Genomic DNA, 25843 nt, shown 5'->3' with positions numbered 1-25843 from the left:
ATTATAGCCAACCCCATTGGAGATGCTCTTAGACAATAAAATAGAGCGATGAGTTGGTTTTACACGGGCTTCAAAACTGTGGAAAATATGCAATTGCAAAATTTATCCATTTATAGATCGAGGAATGATATTTTTCAGTAATTATACATGAACTCTTGGGGTAGTGAGTGTAAAAAGCACTTGAAAAAAGTTTCAAAATTTATACGGAGTAATACTTGAATTCTCGTTTTTAAATCATAAAAAGCCGACTTATTTTCAACAGCATTATCCCAATTAACACCAAATTCGAATCCCTCAAAACCCAACCCCTACATAAACCCTACTCATCAGTTCCCTCCAATTATACCGTCAAAATTCAATGGCGTCCGCTTCTATCACAACGCGCTACGACGCCGCCAAAAAGAAGACCCACGTCGCCGGAACCCTAGCCTTCGACAACAGCGACATCAACCTCACCGCCACCGTTGCCGACACTTCCACTCTTCTCTCCGGCGGCTTCAACCTCAACTCCATCGCCCTCGAAAAACCCGGCTCTTTCGGTATCAATTTCGACATCCCCGACCAGGTCTAATACTCTAATTCAACACGTTGTTTTTTATTTTTTTTATTTTTTCCCGCGCAGAATTAAATATTTAATTGAGTTGTTTTCATTTGTTTGAGTTTAGGATGTGAGGTTTCAGTTTATGAACTCGTTTAAGGTGTTGAAAAAGCCGGTTGATTTGAGTTATGCACACTCGAGGGCGTATAATCGTACTGCATTGGGAGGGAGAGTTGAGCTTGATTTGTCGAATACCGTGTCTGGTAAATATGATTTTGGTTCCGGTCACTCGAAGATTAAGTACAGGTATTCTCATAACGGTTTGACTACGGTGGAGCCTGGTTATAATTTTGATAGGAAGGGGTGGCAATTAGCTGCTTCACATAAGTTTAGTGGCGGTGATGTGGTAAAGGCTTCGTATAAGTCGGATAGAAAGATTTTGGGGGTTGATTTTGTGAAGAATACTGCAGATGGAAACTTCAAGGTATGCGCTCCTAATTTTCTGCTTATCTTTATGATTTGTTGTATAGTTCAGATTGCCGGTTTATATTATCTAACTGGAGTGGAATACGGTGAATTGTATGTTTGTGTGTTGGTGTATTTTGTTTTAGGATGTGTTTGTTGAATTAGTTCTAGTTGTGATACTTTGGATTGTGAAAAGTGTCTAGTTGAATAGAATATTGTACTCTGCTACTCAGTCCCCAACTATCGTTGTTAATTCGAAGTTAGATTATAATTTTTCTGCGTTCTGTTTTTCTCAGCTTGTCAAATTATGAAGTGATCAGTTGATATATAATTTGCAATTATTATATTTGAAAAGGATGGAACTTTAACTTAAGGTTAATTATAAGGTAGGTAATAGAAAGCAGCAAGATATAGGAATCAGCATTATCTCTTGCAGATGTATTGCTCATTACCACGTATATAAACTTGTAGTGGTAATTTTAAAATTTCAATTAATTGCCAAGGATATTGACATAGAGCTGTGCAGAATTTTCAAACCTAAAAAGGAAAATGCGATATTGTGTGATTGTAATTCTTATGGAATCAGAGTTTTATTTTTGTTAATTGTCTTTTCCTATAATTGATGAAAATCATGTTTTCTTTATGTCCTCTTATGACGTTTATTCTTTGCTTTTTAGGTTTCTGCATCTCTCGATTTGGCGGAGAAATTGACTTTCCCGACTGTGAATGCTCAGAGTACATGGAATTTTAATATGTAATATTCAATTATTATAATTTATTTTTAAACTATTTCATCTATAAGATCGTAGTGATGCTTGAACTGTTTAGTCTTAGTAGATATCTTCTAAAAATCAAGAAAGCCTTGGTAAGAATTATCACATGATTAATATAACTTGTTTATTTATAGAGGCTGCCACTTGATGATTTTTTGCTGCTATTCACATTGATATATTATCGAGTATTGTGGTGTAAAGGGGACTTTTAGTGGTTAAACTAGAATAATATTATATGTCAAGTAAAGCCAGTCTTTTGAGTAATATTTGGCTGCATTGACAAAGGTATAACAGAATTTGTATAGAGTTAAACGCTTGTTTATTGAGCTCAAATATAGAGATAGTCTTTTGGATGTACTGATTGGCGAGGCAGAGAGATCATATTCGCTCTCCCGGGCTCTCCTCTAAGTGTTTTGTTTAGACTGTAAAGCTGATAAAGCTTTGGCTCAATGGTTAATAGTTTTTGTTTTTGAATGCTCTATGCAATTAGTTTCACAACAAAGATTTGGCTTAATGGTTAATAGTTTTCGAATGCTCTATGCATTTAGTTTCACACCATACGTGATAACTGATAAACTAATTTCACCTCCTTAGTAAGTGAACTAAGTGTAGAACATTTCTTTTCAAGTTTCTAAGTTTTCGACAATTGAAATTTGAAATTGCCTAAATGTAAGTCTATGGTCAGATAGTTAGCATTGTATATTGATTAATATTGTCTCAAGACTTCCATTGCCCAACAATGTCTTCTGCAACTCTTTGTGCATCAATTGAAATTCCTAACAAACCTTGCCGGCTGAAACCAACACTATATATTCCATTCTCTCCTTTCCAGCCTTTAGGAAATGTATTTTGTGAATTTCCATCTTTTTCGCTGATGAAATCTTCCTCCTGGTATCAAGAACAATAGCATCAAATTCAAGTCCATGAAGGATTCAGAACAACACAAAAGTATGTATCGGAAAATCATCTACCTTGAGCCATGATGCTACATTGCTTCTATACCCTGTTGCTAGGATAACTGTATCAAATCCCTCTGTTCTTCCACCCTCGAATTCAACGCCTTTGGGTATGAATTTCTTGATGCCCCGAACCACCTGCAAATATCAGAAACGGTCACTGTATACTTCGGCATTTGATGACATTCCTCAAATGCTAACTCGATGATACAGATATTCGTGCAGGAAGTTTATTAGGATGATACTAACCTTAATTTCACCGGTATTGATTTTAGCCATTGAACCAACGTCCAGAACTGGGGTTCTGCCAGTAGCCTCTTTAAGCTGCAAGGGGCCAGTTTTAGGTCTTACTATCCCTCTTCTGCTTGTATCACCATGAATCAACCAGGAAGACAAGATCAATAGCCAATCCACAAATCTTAATGGTAGCCACTTAATCAAATGCATCGAGAGAGCAATAGTTGATTTACCAAGCATTTCTTTAGGCAAAACATGCAACTGCAAACACAAGAAACTGTATCACAATTTACTTTACTTGAGTAAAGTAATATAGTGTAGAATAGCGGATTTGAACTGAAATATGGTTTGTAGAACTTGAATATTACCTCATGTCTCACCACTAAAGAAACCTGAGCATCATAGTTACAAAGGTCCAAACTAATCTCCATGCCTGAATTCCCGCAACCCACAACCAGAACCTTTCTTCCTCGGTATTCATCGCCATTCTTGTATTCACTAGTGTGTAGTATTCTTCCACCGAAGTCTTGCAATCCAGCTATATTTGGCAGTACTGGAACTGCATTCTCCCCTGTTGCTATAATGAGCCAGCGGCACAGATACACAGCTTTATCTGCACGAACGTGCCACAGACGTTTAGCAGGATCATAGTGTGCCCACTGTACTCCCTCGCCATATCTTGGCGTGATTGAGAACTGATTGGCATAAGCTTCCAAGTAAGTTATAAATTGTTGCTTTGTGGGGTATGCAGGAAATTCTTGGGGAAACGGCAAGTAAGGCAATTGACAGAATTCTTTCGGGAGGTGAAGTTTTAAACGATCATATGTTTTCAGTTTCCATAATGAGGCCAGACAGCTTTCCTTCTCGACGATAAAGAATGGAACTCCTTTACGTCTCAGACAGGCAGCCGCAGCTAGCCCTGAAGGTCCAGCACCGATGATCAATGGACCCGGGATCTGAATACAGTTTGATTTCGACTTCATCAGGTTGGGATATACCATTTATATTGAAATAATACTTCCTAAGAGCCTGATTGTACTGATAAAGCATGCATGCATCTGATACAACAAGAAATAATTAACACTGAACAAGCAATATCAATCATCAGCCATCATGAGTTTATATAAAATCGAAAAGGGGTGTTCGGAAGTTCCTGGGGACTTCCTTGCTGATCTGCAGAAGGTATGAGTTTGCTTCGTTTTTAGTGGTGATTAATCAATTAATGAGCATGTTAATTACAATGAACCTATAGGCACGAACAGACTACAAAATTAGAATTGTTAGGCTTCTGAATTTGCATATGAGCTTATGCTAGTGCAACCACCACATGATTAAGCAGTATAAGAAAAAGGAACTTTCAAGGAATTAGAAAAGAGATTTTTTGAGCAAGTAGAATGAATAAAATGGCCCCTTTTTAAGCCTTTTCCAATCATTATTATCCATCCAACTTTAAACTCGGCTTGAATCTTAGATTGTATAGGCATATGAATAGTGTGCAACGTGTGTAGTATAGGGTTATTTGATTGCTTAATTATAACTAACGCGTTGCTTAAGTGAATTAATCCCACCCATTAATCTCTTTCTCCCGGTGTTGGTTTCTCAAATTATCGAGTATGAAAGATCTTTACTTTACCTAAACATGAACTTTCCATGAGACTCTGAATCCGCCAAATTTTATCAAGATTTGTTCCAGTTCCCTTTTCCAACCCCACTAGATTTTGTTCTCTCGGTTGCTTAATTTTTTTAATTCTTTCAAGAAAAAATTAGAATTGTGGAATATTAAAATATTTGTTCTGTTCTTGGAAGTCAAGGTGCATAAATAAACTTGTTTGGTATATTAATATTAGAATTCTGTATGTTGTGTTCTATTGTCCACATAAACATACAAGATTTCAAGTGGTCTCTTTTAACACTCTGAAGTCTGAACCTCATAAAAATTATTTGAATCACATACCACTAGTAATAGAATGGAGACTGGAAGTCCTCTATTGCAAGTTAGATATCAGAGCAGTGTAAATCATGTTTGCTATATTAGCTATCAAGGCTTCCTCTGTTCCTCAGACAAAGTTCCAGTGAACTACAATTTTTAGCCATTCAAATCGAAGCCTACTTCATTTCCCGTGATAAGTGGCTATAACAAAAAATTAAAAGGTTTAAAGACATTGATCATGTACTTGGTACTGCTTAAGAGACGAGATATGGAAAATGTATTTGCAATTAAGCACATCAAATTAAGAGAACGTTTAGAAACATGCATCATTTCATTTCAAATGATGGATCTCAAATGACAGGATTTGAGTTGTCATTTCAAATTCTTAGATTTATATTAACATTTGAATGGCTGGCTTTCAAATGAAATCCAAATTCCCAAAAAGGTTATTTGATCAAATCCAGAATTTCAAATGAAATCCAAGTTCCCAAACAGATTGCTAGTGAAAGATATATAGAACAAATTATAATCTTTATCATGTGTATGCTTCCAAGTTCCATCCAGCTAAAAATACATCATATAAAACATAAGTGCCGCGGAAGTGCTGAAATACAGGGGGGGAAAAAAGCATTAACATTGACATCAAGTCATATCCAAAGGCAGAGCTCGGCTACAAATCTTGTCGCCCTTTCAGACCTTTCTTACGTACAAAACCACCAAATTTATTCAATCCAGAGAAAATCCTGGATTGAACATTGAGGTCTTTTAAGCAAAACAAAAATTGAATCCCAATGAATCACGTTCTTGGTGCCTTAGTGTTATCTTCAGCAGAATCAGTACTGATCAATCCAAGTTCCACCTCAACTTGATCCCAAGCTTTCAAAATCTTTTGGGGGAACTTTTTCCTCAACGTGCGAATCAATCCCTTCGCATCCTTCTTATTGGACTTCTTCACTAAGCCCTCCACCAAAGGCTTCAAAGTACCAAAGTCCGGTATCTTGTTCAACGACACACTCTTCTTGAACACCTTATACCCGTACTCAAACATCTCTTTATTACACAAGTGAGCAATAAATGTCCTAAACGTTGCTGCATTAGGATTGCAACAATTACCCTCCAACCCTTCATAAACCTTCTTCGCCTCCGCCATCATCCCATTCTCACAATAACAATTCATCAAATAATTATAACTAATCGTATCTGGTTTAATCCCAGCATCACTCATTTCAGTAATAAGCTTCTTCACACTCTCGGGCTCACCATTATGCGCATGCATAAGCCTCACATTATAAGCCCCAACATCCAACTCACACTTTTTCCTTACCATCTCATCCCAAAGCCTCTCCGCCTCCTCAACATTCCCCCTCTTATACAAACTATGCAAAATCGTTGTAAACACAACCGCAGTAACCTCAATCCCCTTCTCTTCCATTTCCCTCATCCTCTCGATCCCCAACTCAGGCGAACCAATCTCACAATACGCCTTAATCAGAATCCCATACGAGAACTTATTCGGCTTCAGCCCGTGCTTCTCCGACATTTCCTCAAACAGCTGAGGCACTTTGCCAAACAACTTGGAGCAATTACAAGCCGAAAGCAATCCGTTAAACGAAACGGCTGTCCGAGGCGTGCCGAGCTCATCCATCTGATTATAAGTATTCAGAGCGTGATTAAACATTCCAGCGAGACCGTACGATCGAATAAGAGTAGTGAGAAAAGGCTCTTGTTTTATTTTAGGATCATTTTTGTGAGACTCAATTAGTTTTTCAATGTCTTTGAATCTTCGAGCTCTGGCGAGACGCTTGACGGTGAGATCTTGAGCGTAGCGAGAGGAGAGAGGGGAGGTGTAGTGCTCGGAGACGGTGGCGTAGATTTCTAGCGCTTTGTCGGGATCGTATTCCGTTCGGAGTTTGTATTTGGCTCGCGAGATTGTTAGAACTGATGCGGCGGTCGCGTCAGATACGGCGTCGGTGGCGGGTGCGGTGGAGGTGACGGCGGCAGCGGTGGCGGAAGAGAAGGAGCGGACACGGCGGAGAGCGAGAAAAGATGACATTTTTAGGGTTTGTGAGGGTGGGGTTTAGGGGTTTAGCACTCCACTGCCCAAAATGAAAGAATAATACTATGAGTTAATTACGAAAGGGAAAATAGATTTTTTTGTCACCGAACTTATTATGTTTTTAGAAACTTGCCGCTCAACTAATTTTTTTTTTCTTTTAGTCACTGATTTTAGGTTCGGAATTTTTTTTGCCACTAAAGTTAGGTTCGGATTTGATTATTACCATTATATTAATTCTTTGTAGTATTATTAAAATATAATGATAACCTGTAATATTTTGATGATTTGATATATGTCTATATTTATATATAGTACTTTTATGTACCGAATATCGTTTATCTTCGGTGATAAGAGTTAAACACTTATTTTACGGTTTCTAAAAATGTACTCTCATAAATTATTTTATTTTTTCTTCCGAATAAAAATTTAGTGTTTGAATTTTTATACGCAAATAGAAAATCTCATAAATCATCGAAGATTAAGTTTTTCTCTCTATTTATTTATCTTTATCTTGAAAATTATAATAAGATAAAGTTATTAAAAATTATGAGAATTATTTATTTAATACTTAAAGGGAAATTCCTAATGGTGCCATTGTAGAATTGGCTTTTCCAAATAGTACCAATGACTATTTTGGGCTTCCAAGTGGTAACACCCAATTTTTGACTTCATCCATCACATACCACTCCGTTTAGTTAACGTTAATAAAACGTTAATCCATTATGATTTAATTAAAAAAAGTAATTAAAATAAAATGAATTAAAAGTAAAAAAAACATGAATTTGGGTCATTAGTCGGGTACGAGAGTTTAATGTCACAGAACCAAACACACACGCAGAATTAGGGTTCCATGGAAAGAGGGGATCGATCGAGATAGTGAACAATACAGCCACTTGCCACTTAATTTAACACTGATCAAAGTATAAGGTATGTATTTCACCTTCAATTACTCTATATAATCGATACATATATATCTTTCGCGGCTTAATTCATTCTTTTAGGGTTTATCTGTGTATATGTGCGAGTTTATCTGTGTATATGTGTTTATGTATGATAGTGAACAATTTTTGACTCCCCTGTAAATGAGGTTTTTTGGGTATGCATAATATATATTGATATGTATAATACTCATAACTGTTAACTGGTGCATTGGGTGTAATACGATTGTCAACATATGTGCAGATGGAGAAAATATTAATTTTTCACTGAATGGGTACTCATGTAGAGGTTAAGGTTGATGTAGATAAAACCTCACTGTTAGACATTATTGTTGAGTATGAAGAGTTAGGGAAAAAACAGAGGTTGAAGTTAGATTATGCTTATCCAACATTTGATTATGTATTTATGATGAAGCATCACAAGTTAGAGTCGGATAAGGATTTATTGAAAATGTTTGAAAGGTTTTCTGATGCAAGTGAAATTCCTATTTGGGTTGGAACTGTGCTGAAACCAACTCCATTCTACAAATTGGTTTTGCATTTTAAGAGGGCAGAAGAAAGAAAAAAGAGGACTGCTGACCATGAAGATGAGCATGAAGTTGAGGAGAGGTTACCATCATTGGAAGACCTTGAAGACCGTTCTGTGAATGTAAGGCAACAAGGCAAAAAAATTGTGGAGATCACAGCTAGTCAAAAGGCAACCACAGCAAAAAAGAAACCTCCTCCAAAAAAGAAAACAGCAACCACAGCCTTCAAACCACCAGCCCCCATATCACCTAAAACAGCCTTCAAATCTTTGCCAATTAGAGGAAGCCCCAGATTTTCTCCTCTTCCAAACACTACCTCATCTGGACCCACCAATCCCCCTCCTTCTGAGATAATGTTTGCTAGAAAAGTACCTAGAACCACAGCCATCAGGAAAGGCATAAGTGTGACACAAGCTACTGTGACACAAGCTACTGTTACTCCAGAAGTGACTGTGAAGGCTGCTGCTCCAAAAGAGAAATTAAAGGCTAAGAGAAGAATGACATTTGATGAGGAAGCTTGTGATGAAAATGAGGAGTTTGATAATGAGTTTGATAATGATACAGAGTCAGATAATGATGTCATAGCTGAGGGGGATATCCCATCTAATGAAAGAGAGGAGATAAACTCAATGCCAAAAATCAAGGACACTCGGAAATCTAGTCAGTGCCACAATTCAAGAACTTGCAAGGGAGGTTTGACTGCAAAAGAAAAGAAGGCAGCAGGGAGCGGACCAATAGTGGTTAGACATCCAAGAATTAGGCATCAATCCAAGGCAGGGAAAGCAGCTACAGCTCTGAAAAAGAAAGTTTCAAATCAGACTAAGAAGGGCAACACACCACAGTCCACTGAAATCAACATGTCTCAATGTCCACCATCTCAATCCCAGCCTTAAATCAAACCTGTTTTATTATGCTTATTATGCTTTAAATGGTTAGAACATATTTTGAGAAATTTGTAAAACTCTTGTAGTTCATTATTGATTCAGACTTGTTTGTTGTTTTGAATATTGTATTAACTTGCTGGTAACAGTATTTTAGAAGGAAATATGGTTTTAATTACTACTTAACAGCTTGATTAACGTTTGATTAACAGAGTGGTATGTGATGGATGAAGTCAAAAGTTGGATGTTACCACTTGGAAGTCGAAAATAGTCATTGGTACCATTTGGAAAAACCAATTTTACAATGGTACCATTAGGAATTTCCCATACTTAAATGTGTCTTTGAGTACTTATAATTAGAAATATATATCAGATAAATTTTCAAAAAATGAGTCCATTTTACGGGAACAATTTAACCAAATTTGTTATGCATTTACAAATATTTATTGAGTATTTGTTTTCAATTATTTTTCAGAAATAAGAGATATGCACAATATCATTTGAATGTTTTTCTAACTCTACCAGATAATAATTTTTTTAGTAATCTATATTAATTGAAAGAATAATACACATCATTTATGGGTTAAGTATCATTTTGATCTGTGAAGACATGGGGCATGTATCTATAATTTGATTCTAATTTTGGTGATATCAAATGTACCACTGTGACAATAATGAATAATGTTTTGTTACGTACTTTAACAAAAATTTAACGGCGTCTTTTATATTTTAACGAAGATGGGGTAGAAACCTTCTATGGTTGCAAAATCATTTTTGTTGTTGACTTTTAAAAGACCACCAACAACATGAAATTTTAAAATAGTTCACGTCGAGAATAATACAAGTTACTAAAGTGCAATTTTACTCTTCTCTTTTCTCCCCTTTAAGTTTTCTTCCAACCACATTAATTTTACTCTCACAACTAAGTCTAAGTTTTTTTTAGTAGATTATCTTTTCGAACATTAAAAACGATATTGTCTAAAAATTCCACGATATTGAATGAAGGAAATTATGTTCTTCCGAACATTATATTCTCCGATCTTTTTTTTTTTTTTGGATGATGAGAAAGAATCTCAACTTGTATTCTCCAATCTAAAAGACAATATGGCTTATACTCTTATAAATGAGTATTTGTTTTGAGAAATTCTCGAAATGAGTCAAGATCAACTCAAAACCTGAGACGCAGAGGATAAGGTCTTAACCGCTCCAACCGTGCTCTGTATTCTCCAATCTTTGTATACATTGTAATTGTCAACAAAAAAAAAAAGTTGACCAAGTCTGTACAACGGATTATCTGGGATAGTATTCATGTCCACGTAAAAGTAATACATGCTCCATTGGTAAGTGAAAAACAATATTCACTTGATATACGGTTCATGGATTATATAGAACTTCAATTTAGGCTGTGAATTTCATCCGCCACTTGCTTTACTTCAACACTGATACTCACAGATAGAAATATTTATGACAGATGTTTCGAAGCATCTCCAATAAATTCTTAGCGCCCTCTTTATAGATATTATAAAAAAAATGCTCCTAATAAGACAGTGTAGGTTAATCTCCAACATTAATCTTTAAACTCCTTCCTTATCTATTAGTAGTATTTTAGAATTAAAAGTACATTGAAGTTATAAAAGGACAAACAGAGAAGAAAAAGAAAAAAAACAAAGAGATTATTATAGTATAAAATGTAAGTCTTAAAAATAAAGAGCGGAGAGATTATTATAGTATAAAATGTAAGTCTTAAAAATAAAGAAGAAAGTGGGGCTCTTAATGATTTGAGGAGCCACTAAGAGTCTACTAAAGTTGTGTTTTCACTCTTCTTTATATTTCGAGTTAAGAGCTCAAATAAAGAGGCTATTAAAAATGCTCTCATAACCGAAAAGAAAAACAAATCAGGGGGATGGCTTGGTGCATAAAGTTAAAATCTTTGCAATAGTCTTAGACATGTTTCATTCAGTCCCAACAGAAATATTCTATCAACTAATTATACTAAATATCCAGAAAATGAGTCAAATAATCTGGCAAAGCTAGAGGCACAGAACTAACATAGAACTAATCCTCATAGTCTTGTTGGAGGTATTTATCCTCCTGGTAAAAAACAGCAACAACTTGATTACCACCAAACTTTCTTCCATGTAACCCTGCTCGAGCTTTTGATGCACTTTCAGTATCGACATATTCCAGGAATACCTAAAATATAATATTCCCATTAATAACAGCTTCAGCATATTAACAATTAAAATAGCAATGGACTATGAGCAAAAAAAAACGCAATTATAATGCTTTTAACATTTCTATAATAGTAAAGCTCTGTTAAAAAAATAAATGCATTAGGCTACTAGAGGTTACCAAGAGTAAACACTACAATATAATGCTTTTAACGTTTCTATGATAGTAAAGCTCTTGTTAAAAAATAAATGAATTAGGCAACTAGAGGCTACCAAGAGTAAACACTAAAATATAATGCTTTTAACATTTCTATAATAGTAAAGCTCTTCCAAAAAAATAAATGGATTAGGCTACTACTGGTCACTAAGAGTAAACACTAAAGTTTCTTGGACTAACCTTGCCCACTCCTGCTGATGCTTCGCCATTGGGATTCGGGCGTGGGATAACCACATTCACTAAATTACCTGTGAAAAAGACAAACAGTAGTATTTCAAAATCTAAAACATGCTACATATACCAAGAAAGTTTGAGAGTGATCAAATTTTAAAAGCATCTTCTGTGTCCTAGAGGCTAGAGGTCTATTTCTTTTTAGTGGAGCATGTGTAACAACAAAGGATTGTGAAACATAGACATGACCCTTGTCAAATTGAACACACAAAAATGCCAAATAAATGGTACACCAAAATACCAAATTTGCCACATTCAGTTTTCATGTCAGCCAGAATGTCTTCATAGTCTTCATCGTCTTTCAGTTCATCTTCTGTAACCACCTGGGTCAAGCACAAAACCTTGCTGGCAATACCGATGGGTGCAGGAGGTTGTTGCAACATGAGCCTCTGTAGCATAACAATAATGTTAAAAACTTAAAATACCGTGGAGAGTAGCAGCAGTTATGCAGTCAGGTAACTTAATCCAGCAACGCCTCCCAAGAAAATAATCACTCGGACTTGATATAAATCCTTCAGAAGATAAAGTAACACTCACCTGCAAAGCTATTTGTTGCTGAGCATGCAGCAAGACACTCTCTTGCTCAGGCTTTGGTTGAGTTGTACCCTGGTTAGCACGCCTAACTGTGAGTGTTTTATCACCCATTTTGATCCCATTAAGTGCCGCACAAGCAATATCTGTAACAGAAAGGTCCTGATAGACACAGAAAGCATATCCTTTCGAGTTTCCAGTTTCTCTGTCCTTCACTAAATCAAAACCACGAAGAGGTCCGAAAGATTCTAGAAGCTCCCTAATTTGGACTTCTGTGAAATAGTAAGGTACACCGCCCACAAATATTCGGTCAGGCCCCTCGAGACCACCAGCAGAACCAGGCATTAATCCGACAGCACCAAGATTTAAGTTAGGATTAGGCTGGCTTGGACCAAGAGTAGCAGCCAAAGATGGATTATAATCACTTGGTCTCCTAACCTTTACTGGGGCTCCCTGGAGAAGAATCAAGAAAGCAAGGACAATCAGGTGAGGTGGACAATTATAAATAGAATTAAAAACGATCATGTTTAAAGATAAAATGAGATAAAAGACCACATGAATATTTCACATTTTTAGGATACAAGGATAAACTGGTAGTAACAACCAAATCGAAATTTAACCTTTCTTAACCTCAAAATGGTTGTAGCGCAAGCCTAGTGTTTAATAAAATAAGAAACAGATTGGTTTGACCCTAAGCCCTCATTGAGTGATATGATTAAAGTACCTCAAAGATGATGCCATCTAAGGCCATTGCATTACTGGCCTCCTCGACAGATCTCATCTCCACAAAAGCAAACTTCTTTTCATGGTTTATGTAAACATTAACAACAGCATCCCCTGACAATTATAAATGAAATATTTAAACATTAGCAGGCAGCTCTTGGAAATGAAACCTGAAAGTTCAAACCATGTACAAGAGGCTCCCACATCAGCAGGATTCGGGAAGATCCCTTTGCACACAGCTTACCCTAATTTGCATAAACAGGATGTTCCCAGGATTTGAATCCTTGACCTAGCAGACAAGATATAGGCAATCGACAAAGAAATAACTTTCAAAAAATTAACTACTGACCTGGACCGGCAGTATTTCCAGCAATTGCAGACATAACATGACTGAAAAAGGTTGCTACCGACTGCAAGTGAACAGATAAAGCCTAACTTAATATTCAAGTTATATAAAAGAAAGCAGCTAGACATGAGAAGACAAATCTGCATGGCTAGACTGAAGTAGCTCCAATATTTGGTAATATTTCCCGAATTTACAAAAGATATATTAAATATACGGAACACAATTATCATGGTAATCGATGCTTAAAGAGTAGTCAATTAAGAAGTAGATCCGTAAAGATGAATCCAACTGCATGTAATAATGACTAGTTTCAAATGAAAAGTCAACTGGGAACTAGAAGTTCAATGGTCGACAAGACATTGTACTTGAACAACCGAAACATAGTAGAATGCAAAAATTCCAATCATTAGCTCGTTAGCATAGTCTAAAATAACTGAGCTGTGATGTAGAAGAAAGTGTGGTCTACTTCGCAGAAACAAACCTGTTCATTAGCAGATGGAGGAAGTCCACCAACATAAACCCGCCGAGCATGCCTAGTAGCCTAAAATTGTAGCATTCTAATTAATTAAATTGAAGCCAGACACAATGAGTAGATATGAGACTACGATGGCTGTGATACTATAAAATACAGAAGATTTATATAACAACCTGCTGAGTCATTGCCTGAACTGGCATAACAGGAAGACCTCCGAACTGACCAGCAATTTGTAAGTATAAGGAGTAACTGAAAATTATTTGCAGTTTGCACAAAGGAAGTATTTTAGTATTAACAAATATACCTGTCCGGTTGATAACGAAAACATGTTTGGGAACATTCCAGGAATTGTGGGAGTGGTTCCAGGAATCTGACCTGTAAAGTCTATCCAATTAGATTGCTCTCAAAGAGAATCTTTCCTCAATCTATAAGCTGGCCAAGACAGACAGAAGTATATTCCAATATTATTCTGAAACTCGAGCAAAATCTATGGCTCTTACAATAAAATTTGTATTTGTATATGAAAGAATACATCGCATTCATCTGATGAAGGAAATATTAAATCTACCAAACTGGCAATTCCGTTTGAAGATGAACATCACCCGTAAAACCAATGCACTGAGTCTCCTTGTACATAAAGGCTACAGAAGTCGGCTCACACCCTTTGCACACTGGTGCTAGTAGCCCAAATTGGCTTCATATACATAAGACAAGACAAAGAAACAAAAAAAAACACCAAAGACAAAAGAAAACCAAAAACTCTCTCAGTTTCAGTATTATTTTCAGCCAAGTTACTAAAATTCAAAACAAATATGAGAATGACAGCTCTATCACTATGGTAGAAAGAAAATAACTAACTGTTCTTACCCAAACTAGACCATGCATTTTCGGTAGCACCAGCTCCAGGTCCAGCTAACATTTCAGAAGCAGGGGGTGCCATATCAAATCCACTAACTCTTTTGCTGCATGATAGTGAAAATTAGAGAACAAGTTAACAAAGAAGCAAAAAATATATGTGACCAGCTGCCATTTGCCTTATCTAGTACCTTTTAGAAATCTTGATACAGTTATAAAAATTACAAAGGTATGTGGCTATGTGCTAAGAGCATATCTCCAGTCAAAAATAAATAAACAAACCTTTTCGAGCGTGAACGAGAACGCGATTTCGGAGATCCAGATTTCGATCTGTGCTCTGATCTGTCCCTACCTCGAGATTCAGACTTATTTCTGCTCCTCTCTTCCCTGTAACTATCCCTATCATAGTCTCTTTTCCTAGTATCAGAAACCAAATCTCAACACAAACAACAAACTAAAATGAGAAACTGACAACCAAAAAAGTCGGGGCATTACGCTACCTGTCATCACGCGAGTTTCTGGAGCCATCCTCGTCGCCCCTACCTCTTCCCCTATCTGTTCTATCAGACCGTTCCCTCTCCCTGTAACGGTCTCGTTCCCTATGACGATCCCTATCCCTATCCCTATCTCGATCTCTTCCCTTGTCCCTGCTCCTTTCCCTATCCCTATCCCGGTCCCTGTCCCTGCTGCTCTCCTTCTCCCTTTCCCGATCCCTATCCCTGTCCCGACCACTTCCTCTCTCCCTCTCCTTATCCCTGCTCCTCGAAATCTCCCTCTCCGAACCGCGCTACCAACAATACAACAAATTCATCCATTCAAAACTCAATAGTCACAAAAACTTATCCACAACAAACAATTAATATAACAAAATAAACAATTAAATCCCCAAATAAACCAATTATCATCAAACGCATTGGAAAATGAAGCTCAGAAACAATTAACATCACTTACCTACTAAATAAATATATAAAAACACAGACTAAATTCGAATTGAATCAAACTTAATTAATTTAAAAGGAATAAAAAAAAGTTAGTGAGTGAATTGATACCTGAGATTTTGAATCGCTATCGAGCGCAGCACCGTTGTTGTTGATTTTAGTTAGTAGAGGAGATCCATTGTTGTTGTTATTCATTTCGTCTCCTTCGCCTTCGTAATCCGACATCCCCTTGTGTCTCTTTCTTTTGCTACAAATCTAGGGTTTCTTTCTCCCGTTTTTCTATTTTTAACTAGTCTCCTGCTTTACAAGACTACTCGCCACTCGGTGCATACGGTCAGAACGGGTCGGTCGGGTATCTATCGTATCATGTAAAACTTTCATGCCATAAACACTTTTTGAAAAAAAGAACTCGATAAAATGATTTCACGTTAGTTAGAGCAATTTTAATCATAAAAATTTATCAAAAACAAAAAATATAAATAATTTTCTGAAAATGTTATACTTCAGTCACTACCTAACAAATATCATGTCATTGATTATTATATCAAAATAATATATATTTTATTTTTAACAATTTGAAATAATAATAACACAAAAACAGAATGTATTACAAATCAAATATAGTCTTATATTATCATTTTTCGGATAAAAGTCAAAAAGTGATAACTTTTTGAACTTTTTGATAATATAAATTTTTATAAAAAAATAAAAGTAATTTATTAATAAAAAGTATAATATATTATTTTATGCATGAAGCAAATAAGCATTGTAAATATTCATCCTTTTTATAGAAAATAAAGGGTGAATCACATATCAAAATTTTCTTAGATATTCAAATTTGTTGAGTTGATTATAAAAAATATTATTTACTCTCATTATATTTTATCATTAAATCTCATTTTCTCATTTATTTTATGTACACATTTTTTATATGTTTTCTAGAATAGTTACCGAAGCTTGTTTTTGTGGGTTTTAATTTTTGAACTTTAATGTGAAAAAATATTTGTATGTATTATAAGTTAAAAAATATGTATTACTCCCTCCGTACCCTCTAAGATTTTTATTTTCTGAATAAAAGTTTGAATGTTATATTTTTATTCAGAAAAAGAAAATTACAAAAATAAGTATTAGAACTATATTTTATAAGAGCGTGTCGAGCAGTGAAAAAGAAACGTATAGAATTAAATGGGACGGAGGGAGTAATAAGTTAAAAAATAAGCCGATACTGACTTTTCGTGATATTATGCTTAAATTCTCGAGATCAAATTCTATTAATCCATTAAAATTCAAATTGACATTGATTCAACTTTTAGTTATTTATGCGTGCAATGTTGATTTTTATAAGGATTTTAGAAGTTGTGCTGATTTAGTTTAGGCTGGGACTCGATTTGTTTCTGAATTCCGCAGAAGGTGCAATCTCATATGATAATCTTTGTGAAAGATTCCTTTAAAATGGATGTGTATTTTGTTCTCTAGAATCTTCATTCCCTAAACTGTTTGTAGTGCTTCCAATTACTTAGGCAGGAAAGAGCAGTGACTTTGGTTAACATTGTAACATAATGCATGAGAAAATTTGTTGTCTCATTCTATCTAAGGCTGTTTTCACTGTAAATTTATTGCAGACTGTTCAACTCTTTTACTTCTCAGAATTCAGTAGTGAGTACTTCACATTTTTTAGCCAAAACCATGACTTCTTTAAAAAAAAAAAACACCCTAAAGCAGACAATTATTATAAAAGTTTTGAGTGTGTACAATATCTAGACATCTTTTTAGTAATTTTCCTGTACTATTTTAGAACAAGATTATCAATTGGTAAAAATTCCGGAGGAGGATCTTTTTCTGAACAATACGCTAGCAGCCTAGCACATAGCAAGTATAGAAAGTCATGGGGAATCCAAGATTCGCTATTGTTCTTTTAAGATTATTCTATCTGACAGAAATTGCTCTTTTCACTTATATGTTAATCCCATGTTGTTGGGTCAGAGTAGTGAGTAGTGAGAGTACATAAGGACTCACCATGAAGAACGAACACTCTTATGCATTCGACAGGACATAGGAAAGCAGTTTATAGTTAAATAAAAATTAGATTATTGTAGCAATCCTGCTAAGAGTATTATGTTAGAGCTATTTTCAAGTATAAGTATTATGTGTGATCTGACATACGTATGATGTAACATACCATCAACGGTTTTTTTCCGCCAAAACACATTAACCCTAGATTTTTTATTAAATAAGTGGAGGCTACACAAAAATCACTCATCCTAGAGTTTTTAACATCCCGTGGCCGAAAGTATGTTGCTTATGATATTGTCCTGACCATTACCCATATGTCAAAGAAGAATTATATATCTGCGGATGCATGCTTCTTCTTAATATGCTGAGATCCAAATTCTTGTCTTATGCATTCGATTGAAGTATTTTACAAATAATAATTTCAAGACAAAGGCTCTATTAGAAACCACATGGTGTCTTTACTTCTTAACTTTTTTGTGGCATGGCCGATAGACTTCACAGAATGATTGCAGACTTGCCGTAGCACTTAATGTGTTTAATTTTGCTGCAGTGTCAAAATAGACAAACACTAGGATCTTTCTTCTCATTGTTTATGGTAAGTAGTCTATATTACACAATCGATAAACAGTTAAACAGTTCAGAAAAGAGCTTTGTCTAACCTATAAATATCATCCTTTTGCCAGACCCTTGAAACCAACCCAAAGCAGCCCTTAGCTGATTCTATCTAATACCCTCTGTTCCACCAATATCACATATTAGAAAGCATGGGCTTTGCTAGCTTCACCGATGAGTATACTTCCCCCATAGCTCCTTCGAGGCTCTTCAAGGCATCCATCATTGACTCTCACAACTTGGTCCCGAAACTCTTGCCCCAAGGTATTAAGAGCATTGAGCTTGTTCAAGGTGATGGAGGAGCCGGAAGCATCAAGCAAGTCAACTTTATTGATGGTTAGTTCTTTAAACTCTTGTTTATACCTGCATTCTTTAAAATTCTCATGACTATAAACATACATTACACATTTTACGAATTATCATGTACTGATTGACATACATTGTTACTCCTGTAGGCCGCAATTTCAATAGTGTCAAGTATCATATTGACGAGCTGAGTGAAGAAAAGTACACTTATAACTATACATTACTGGAAGGAGATGCCTTGGTGGAAAAGCTTCAAAAAATAACTTACGAGGTTAAGTTTGAATCATCACCTAGTGGCGGTACTATCTCTAAGGTGACAAGCAAGTACTACACTGACGGGGATTTCATGCTCAAGGAAGAGGACATCAAAGCGGGCAAGGAAAAGGTACTGATGATGTACAAAGTTGTGGAAGCCTACCTTCTCCAAAACCCTGATGCCTATGCCTAGATTTTCATTGCATGACAAGTCTTCTGTTCTCCCCAGCGGATTCACATGTATTGGCCTATTCCGTCCTGGATTGATGAAATAGTTGTTTTTATGATTTATCGTTTTCTTTTCAAAGTTTGAGGTTTGCTTTTTCTGTTTGAGAATAAAGAGAGGCAACTTGTTTGGCTCTGTTCTATACGATTTATGTTTCAAATTATGTATTTGCATCCTTAAATTTAATAAAAGTACTCATTATACATTTATGGCTGTTCTAGTTGGTTATTTTAGATTCTGCACTAGTAAATTTTATAGATAGTCTGCTGGTTAGTTTGGTGCAGTATATGATTTTGCGGTTTGGCATGTATTGATTTGCTTTCTTAATTCTACGAAAGGCGTCTTAATATTTATGTGTCTGAAAGTTTCTTCTGGTTAACACGATATTCGTATTTTGAAATACTTCAATTTTCAACCTACTACTTTCAGTTAATTAACTAGTAATGGAAGCCGAAAAAACTACGGGTATGAAAAAGTTGATTGCATTTTGCGAAGGAGCTTGCAATTCCTCAAAGCGCCACTAGTATTATAGTGTGTTGAACTAAGTACATGAACCTCCCTTGCATCTTGACAAAGATTTGAACCTGTCATCTGTGTGTGGACTTCTACATATTCTTGCAAGGAGCGCAAATTTTTTTCGCCACTTCATTTACATATTGATTGAGCAAGAGTTCTGGTAAAATGCTTTGGGGCATGCTAGGCATAATAACTTTATATATAAATGTATGTTTAAAGAGTTTTGGCAAAATTGAAGACTTGCTAATCTTAAAGCCGGGTTCTTCTAGTGTGCAATCACTGAATGCGCTTGTCAAAACTTAACTCTAGTGTACTCGTTAACTTATAATGTCTAATCTTTTCAAATTCTCATCGAGTTTAAGATTCAGAGTTCTATTTTACTGACCAAGTAGTCCTGCCAATGTGACATCCTCACCGAGAGTGATTATTAAGTTAGCTTCTGTGTGCCTGATTAAATACCTGTCAACAGTTGCAGCCAAAACCTACTTTATTCCGACAATATAAAACAAGGCTAACCGGTATAAACCACTGTTAGAACTTGAGAGTTCAGTGGTACCCCATCAGGTACATTAGAAACAGCCCACAGTGGATTAAAACTTAGATTATTGCTGAAATTCCTGTAAGAGTATCATATTTTGTAACTACTTCATCAAAGTAAAATTAATATATATCAAACAAGTAGTGTGACTCTGTGTGTAGGCTTCTCTTGATATCCTGAGATCCAAACTCTTGTCTAGCACAACCTATTAAACAAAATAAAAAAAACAATGCAAACAATTTCTTTGGTACCAAAGGGTGTTTTATCCTTGCCTCTTTGCTTCTGTGGCATATGATCTAGACTCCAGAGTGATTATAGTATTTGCTTAATGTGATTAATCTCATTGGTAAGCAAAATGGACAAAGCTCAGAATATTTGTTCCCATTTCTCGTGTTAAACGGTCACCCTAGCTAATTACATAATTAAGAATCACTTATCAGACCTCTGTCTTTTCTATAAATACCATCCTTTTGCCACACATTCTAACCAATTCTAACCAACCACAAAAGTTCTTCACTGATCCAGTATAATAAACTCTCTTTCACAAAAGTTTTTGATTAAGAGAATGGGTTTTGCTAGCTTCACCGATGAGTACACTTCTCCAGTAGCTCCATCAAGGCTCTTCAAGGCATCCATCACTGACTCCCACAACTTGATTCCGAAACTCTTGCCACAAGGCATTAAAAGCATTGAGCTTGTTCAAGGTGATGGAGGAGCTGGAAGCATCAAGCAAGTCAACTTCATTGACGGTTAGTTAATTTACTCATGATTATACACACGCAAATGGATTCTCATAGCACATGAAAAAGTCTTTATACTGATCAATAATACATCATAATTCATATAGGCCGCGAGTTCAATAGTGTAAAGTACCATATTGACGAGCTGAGTGAAGAAAAGTACACTTATAACTATACATTACTAGAAGGAGATGCCTTGGTGGAAAAGCTTCAAAAAATAACTTACGAGGTTAAGTTTGAATCATCACCTAGTGGCGGTACTATCTCTAAGGTGACAAGCAAGTACTACACTGACGGGGATTTCATGCTCAAGGAAGAGGACATCAAAGCAGGCAAAGAAAAGTCTTCTGTCCACTCGCTCTCCAGTGATTCTTATTTATGATCTGTTTGTTGCTTTGCAATTTAATTTCCACCTTAATGTTTTGGAATAAGGAGAGAACTGTTTAGAATTTTGACCATGTCTTATCCATATGCACTCATAAATTGATTTTGTATTTGCATCTTAAAAATAATGAAAGAGTTTGTTTACCAATTATCTTTAGTGTTTGGATACATCACAAAATCTATGAAAGTACGATGATAAAATGATTGATGCCCTAGTTTTGTTGATTTGGGCTTCTTCCTTTCATGATACAAATTTTAAAAAACTATAAAAGGCGTCTTCTGAGATCAAATGCCTGGGTAATTTTGTCTAATATTCACTTCCGTGTTACCATTTATGACAGCTATGCCTAACTAAAAGACTTGATATTCCAAATGCTGATGAGTACTTGTTGACTGATATTGTTGCATGTACTCAGTTAGAACTTTGCCCCAGCGTAGTTATCCCCTTATGTGTAAGCTTGTCAATTATGATCAATCCTACAAACTATTCTGCGCCTGGAGTGAAGTTATTTTATTACTTTGAAGTTTAGTAGAAGTATGTACTTACTATATACGGGGCCTATTATTGTATCGCAGTATAATGATCCTGCAAACCTTACATTCTCCCAAATATACCTTTGTTGCAAGTTTTTATTAACGAGAGTAAACAGAGAAGGGGATCAACGATACTATGATTACTAAGGTGCAAGAGCAAATACTATGATTACTATGGTGGATTCTGTATGCTCCAACTCTTCCAGATATTGCTATTTAAGAGCTCAAAGACAGCCTTTTTTTTTAGTCTAATCTTATGTCATTTAACATTCCAGGCAGTTCTGGAGAAACTTAAGACCTGTTAATCCAAATGCAGTTGGGTACTTCTATTCTGCAATCATTGCCCCTACTTGTCAAAACTTCACTCTATTGTACCTGTTAACCTCAAATGTCTAAGCCTTTAGAATTTGATTAATCTTTAATAACTTTCATGCTGGAAGTAAAATTTTATTCTATAACTGATTTTGAGGTTCAGAATTATATTTTTATGTAGCCTCAAAATCTACTTCAGTGACCAAGTGTAATCCGGGCAATGTGACATTGTTACCTAGACTGTGATTATTAGGATGAGAGTTCTCCATAACAACATTAAGTAGAAAAAAGGGTTTGGAGCTTTCTTGTTACTGAATAATTAACCCATCAATAGTTGCAGACAAAACCTATTTTATTTTCTAACGAAATATACCAGGGCTAACTGGTCACAAACCATTGTGAAAACATGAGAGCTAAAATTCAGAGGCCAAGGTATGACTTATGAGAAACTAGAAGCAGGCCACAGGGGATTAATCACTAAGGCTGGAATTCCTGTAAGAGTATAATATGTAGTAACTACTTCCAAAAAATAATTATTTATCAAGCAAGCATTGTAAAACCTTTGAACTCCTTTTGTATGATTTTTCCAGTATGCTGAGATCCCAAAATTTGTCCCACGTCTACTATTAAATTAAACAAAAAATATAAGACGAACAATTTATTAGGTACCAAAGGGTGTCTTTGCTCTTTACCTCTGTGCTTTTGTGGCATGATCTATAGACTTCAGAATAATAACTGTATTGCTTAATCTGATTAATCTCTTGGTCTTGGCTGATCAAAATGGACAAACATCAGAATATATGTTCCATTTCTAATGTTGGGTGACAAGCAAGTACTACACTGATGGGGGTTTTATGCTCAAGGAAGAGGACATCAAAGCAGGCAAAGAAAAGATACTGATGATGTACAAAGTTGTCGAAGCCTACCTTCTCCAAAACCCTGATGCTTACGCCTAGATTTCCATGTCCCAACAAGTCTTCTGTTCACTCGCTCTCCATTGGGTTTTATCATTTATGTATGGTCTCTTTGTTGCCTTAGAGTTCAATTTCCATCTTAATATTTTGTAATAAGGAGAGAATTGTTTTGAATTTCGAGCATGTCTTATCTATATACACTCACAAGTAGATTCTGTATATGCATCTTGAAAAATAGTGGAAGTGTTTGTTTACCAATTATCTTTAGTGTTTGGATGAATAAAAATATTATGAAAAACTGATGAGAAAATGATTGATGTCCAAGTTTTGGTGATCTGGGCTTCCACATTCGTGATATAAATACAAATTCTAAAAATCTTCGAATTGTGTCTTCTTGTTGATGAGTGTGTGTCGGTCTGACGATGCTTTCATTCTTTGAATCAGAACCACTTGTACCGAGAAGAGATCTGCTAAAATGCTTTGGGATATGTTAGCTGAATTTTATACGCATAAGTGCCATTTATACCAGTAATTGACTACTTTTGAGCTGGAAGGTCTTGGTAATTTTGTCCAAGTAAATCTCATTTTACCAAATTTCTCTTCCAAACTTTGGATTTTCCTTTTCTGTCTGGGAATAGAAGGAGGCGACTGGTTTTGTCTCTTATTATTTACCATTCATGTTTCAAATTCGGTTTTTGCATAATAAAAAGTAAGAAAGATAATCTTAAAGACCATCACTGTCGTTCAAATTTTAGTAAACGTTTTCTGCATTAGTAGGTAGTTCTGGTAGATACTTTGTTGTGTAGTTTGGTGCAGCATATGTTTAGTTTAGGAAAAAGTTTCTTATTATTTATGTCCTAGAAAGTTTCTTCAGATCGACACTGTATCTTTTGGATAGCAGAATCTCCATTCTACCCTCATTCCATTCTCCCCTCATTCCGTTCCATCCAAGTGAACACAACCTAAGAGTTATGGAAGACAAAAATTGCTTCCGAAACCTAGCAGAACTAGGGGTCTGGAATAGTTTATTGCTGCAATTTCTAAAGGAGGTTGTAGATCTTAAAGGGCTACTAATTTATATTTATTCAAGATTTTTAAAATTTTCATCATATTTTAGAACTTTCAAACATATTTTTTTAAAGTCAAGTGTCTTTATGGAATCAACCTTTTTACTCCTAGCAGAAGATATAAAGTCTGCATACATCTCAACTCACCGGCCTGCTGCATACAAATGTTTTTTGACCACTCCAAAATTCTCATTTGCATCCTTGATTGAGTAAGAGTGATGCTAAAATGTTGTAGGACATGTTAGGCTTGATTAGTCAAATATAAATGGTAATATGTGCAATTGTATTGGTAAATTCTTTATGCTCCAGCTCCATTTATCGCTACTTAAAGAGCTCAACGATGAAATTGTTTTTTTCTAAACTTGCCATCTCAGGCAGTTCTGGGGAAATCTAAGACTTGTTAATCCAAATACTGGTGGCTACTTCTAGTCTGCAATTATTGCTCGTACTTGTCAAAACTTCACTCTGGTGTACCTGTTGACCTCAAATGTGTAAGCATGTCGAATTTGATTAATTTTTAATGCCTTTCATGTTGGAAGTAAAATTCTGTTCTATTATTGATTTTTAGGGATCACATTTTCATATACCTTCAAATTCTATTTTAGTGACCAAGCATAATCCTGGCAATGTGACATCGTTGCCTAGACTGTGATGAGAGTTCTCCATAACAACATTAAGTAGAAAAAAGATCTTGTAGCTTCAGTGTGCATGAATTAATACCGGTCAATGGTTGCAGACAAAAGCTACTTCAATTTCTAACAAAATATACCAGGGTCTAACGGGTGACAGACCATTGTTAAAACATGAGAGTGCTAAAATTCAGTGGTCCTATGACTTGTGAGAAATTAGTAGCAGGCCACAGGGGAAGAATTATTAGTTATGCTGGAAACCTGTACCGGCCATTGCAAGACCTTTGAACTCCTTTTGTATGATTTAGTGTATGTATGCTGAGATCCAAAGGTTTGTCCACATTATTAATGAGATTAAACCCACAGAATTTTACCACCTAAAGAGAAAGTGATTGTTATTGTGTGCTTATAGACACACTAGAACTTGACATCCTCGCTTAACACATCTGTTGCAAGTTTTTGTTAACAAGATCAAACAGAAAAGGGATCAGTGGTGTAAGCTCTTCTTAACAAGAGCATAACAAGTTTGTAAACTATTTTCACCATAAACTACAATGTATAATGCTAAAAAACTCTTGATACAACTTGCCAGATCTTAACTTCAAAACATAAAAATCCAAGACCTTGAATGCTGGCCTTACCAACACTTTGGTCTTTGCCTCTTTGGCACCCAAATGCCAAATCTAAAACACACTAAAGGAAAGGAGTCTTTGTAGTCGGCAAGATCTATGGAGGGGTCCTTACCCCCTGTGAAAGCACAAGAATCTGATGATTTTTAATTAGCTTCGCAGGTCCCTTTTTTAGCAATTTCCCTTCTTTTTAATTAAGCTTTTTTCAGGTTCAACTCATTAACACCCATTACTTAATTAACTAATCTAGTTAGAATCCAAGTCAATGCATGTGATGATAAAGGGTGGGACATGGATTGCCGGCTTCTTATTTTTAATTATTTTTTATTTATTTTTTCTGATTCCAGAATATGTAAAATATATCCAGCGTTAATAAAGAG

At 35.6% G+C, this 25843-nt stretch overlaps 6 protein-coding genes across 8 annotated transcripts; 3 read left to right on the top strand and 3 right to left on the bottom strand.

Annotated features, from left to right (window-relative positions):
- Window positions 1-236: 236 nt before the first annotated feature.
- On the top strand, window positions 237-1915 carry LOC108222070 (outer envelope pore protein 24B, chloroplastic). The gene is made up of 3 exons (XM_017395958.2): window positions 237-565; window positions 666-1022; window positions 1681-1915. Exons 1-3 carry the CDS (start codon window positions 359-361, stop codon window positions 1759-1761), a joined length of 645 nt encoding a protein of 214 aa, XP_017251447.1. The 5' UTR covers window positions 237-358; the 3' UTR covers window positions 1762-1915.
- A 116-nt stretch (window positions 1916-2031) lies between these two features.
- On the bottom strand, window positions 2032-4429 carry LOC108221365 (probable indole-3-pyruvate monooxygenase YUCCA5). Its single transcript, XM_017395248.2, has 4 exons — window positions 3338-4429; window positions 2982-3230; window positions 2748-2870; window positions 2032-2664 (listed from the first exon to the last, which is right to left on the bottom strand). The coding sequence occupies exons 1-4, from the start codon at window positions 3968-3970 to the stop codon at window positions 2494-2496; spliced, it is 1176 nt and encodes a 391-aa protein (XP_017250737.1). The 5' UTR covers window positions 3971-4429; the 3' UTR covers window positions 2032-2493.
- Window positions 4430-5413: 984 nt separating this feature from the next.
- Window positions 5414-7017, bottom strand: LOC108220361 (small ribosomal subunit protein mL103 (rPPR7)). Its single transcript, XM_017394105.2, has one exon. It carries the CDS (start codon window positions 6950-6952, stop codon window positions 5696-5698), a length of 1257 nt encoding a protein of 418 aa, XP_017249594.1. The 5' UTR covers window positions 6953-7017; the 3' UTR covers window positions 5414-5695.
- A 4192-nt stretch (window positions 7018-11209) lies between these two features.
- LOC108223339 (splicing factor U2af large subunit B) lies at window positions 11210-16131 on the bottom strand. Of its 3 annotated transcripts, XM_017397532.2 has the most exons (13): window positions 15900-16131; window positions 15351-15637; window positions 15133-15267; window positions 14863-14957; window positions 14300-14370; window positions 14169-14213; window positions 14002-14061; window positions 13524-13584; window positions 13176-13288; window positions 12458-12904; window positions 12162-12309; window positions 11870-11937; window positions 11210-11494 (listed from the first exon to the last, which is right to left on the bottom strand). In XM_017397532.2, the coding sequence occupies exons 1-13, from the start codon at window positions 16011-16013 to the stop codon at window positions 11357-11359; spliced, it is 1782 nt and encodes a 593-aa protein (XP_017253021.1). In that variant the 5' UTR covers window positions 16014-16131; the 3' UTR covers window positions 11210-11356. The 3 variants fall into 3 exon arrangements, with proteins under 3 accessions (XP_017253021.1, XP_017253022.1, XP_017253025.1); XM_017397533.2 differs by lacking the exon at window positions 14169-14213; XM_017397536.2 differs by lacking the exons at window positions 14300-14370; window positions 14863-14957; window positions 15133-15267; window positions 15351-15637; window positions 15900-16131 and adding an exon at window positions 14371-14671 and having other exon boundaries at window positions 14169-14244.
- A 2385-nt stretch (window positions 16132-18516) lies between these two features.
- On the top strand, window positions 18517-19391 carry LOC108222664 (major strawberry allergen Fra a 1.07-like). The gene is made up of 2 exons (XM_064094826.1): window positions 18517-18749; window positions 18869-19391. The coding sequence occupies exons 1-2, from the start codon at window positions 18566-18568 to the stop codon at window positions 19165-19167; spliced, it is 483 nt and encodes a 160-aa protein (XP_063950896.1). The 5' UTR covers window positions 18517-18565; the 3' UTR covers window positions 19168-19391.
- A 1371-nt stretch (window positions 19392-20762) lies between these two features.
- LOC108222635 (major allergen Pru av 1-like) lies at window positions 20763-21376 on the top strand. The gene is made up of 2 exons (XM_017396525.2): window positions 20763-21003; window positions 21102-21376. Exons 1-2 carry the CDS (start codon window positions 20820-20822, stop codon window positions 21374-21376), a joined length of 459 nt encoding a protein of 152 aa, XP_017252014.2. The 5' UTR covers window positions 20763-20819.
- The last annotated feature ends 4467 nt before the right edge of the window (window positions 21377-25843 follow it).

Source organism: Daucus carota, chromosome 5 (assembly GCF_001625215.2).
Source record: "Daucus carota subsp. sativus chromosome 5, DH1 v3.0, whole genome shotgun sequence".
Classification (NCBI taxonomy): domain Eukaryota; kingdom Viridiplantae; phylum Streptophyta; class Magnoliopsida; order Apiales; family Apiaceae; genus Daucus; species Daucus carota.
This window is presented reverse-complemented; position numbering and strand designations above follow the sequence as displayed.

Excerpts from the sequence above, each read along its gene's own strand:
- LOC108222070 (XM_017395958.2), top strand. The coding sequence starts at position 359 with ATGGCGTCCGCTTCTATCACAACGCGCTACGACGCCGCCAAAAAGAAG. Across the intron at positions 566-665 it reads ATTTCGACATCCCCGACCAG|GATGTGAGGTTTCAGTTTAT; the intron begins GTCTAATACTCT and ends GTTTGAGTTTAG. Across the intron at positions 1,023-1,680 it reads CTGCAGATGGAAACTTCAAG|GTTTCTGCATCTCTCGATTT; the intron begins GTATGCGCTCCT and ends TTTGCTTTTTAG.
- LOC108221365 (XM_017395248.2), bottom strand. The coding sequence starts at position 3,970 with ATGGTATATCCCAACCTGATGAAGTCGAAATCAAACTGTATTCAGATC. Across the intron at positions 3,231-3,337 it reads CTTTAGTGGTGAGACATGAG|TTGCATGTTTTGCCTAAAGA; the intron begins GTAATATTCAAG and ends TTGTGTTTGCAG. Across the intron at positions 2,871-2,981 it reads TCAATACCGGTGAAATTAAG|GTGGTTCGGGGCATCAAGAA; the intron begins GTTAGTATCATC and ends TGATATTTGCAG.
- LOC108220361 (XM_017394105.2), bottom strand. The coding sequence starts at position 6,952 with ATGTCATCTTTTCTCGCTCTCCGCCGTGTCCGCTCCTTCTCTTCCGCC.
- LOC108223339 (XM_017397532.2), bottom strand. The coding sequence starts at position 16,013 with ATGTCGGATTACGAAGGCGAAGGAGACGAAATGAATAACAACAACAAT. Across the intron at positions 14,062-14,168 it reads TTCAGGCAATGACTCAGCAG|GCTACTAGGCATGCTCGGCG; the intron begins GTTGTTATATAA and ends CTACAATTTTAG. Across the intron at positions 12,310-12,457 it reads AGCAACAAATAGCTTTGCAG|AGGCTCATGTTGCAACAACC; the intron begins GTGAGTGTTACT and ends GTTATGCTACAG.
- LOC108222664 (XM_064094826.1), top strand. The coding sequence starts at position 18,566 with ATGGGCTTTGCTAGCTTCACCGATGAGTATACTTCCCCCATAGCTCCT. Across the intron at positions 18,750-18,868 it reads GCAAGTCAACTTTATTGATG|GCCGCAATTTCAATAGTGTC; the intron begins GTTAGTTCTTTA and ends TTACTCCTGTAG.
- LOC108222635 (XM_017396525.2), top strand. The coding sequence starts at position 20,820 with ATGGGTTTTGCTAGCTTCACCGATGAGTACACTTCTCCAGTAGCTCCA. Across the intron at positions 21,004-21,101 it reads GCAAGTCAACTTCATTGACG|GCCGCGAGTTCAATAGTGTA; the intron begins GTTAGTTAATTT and ends TAATTCATATAG.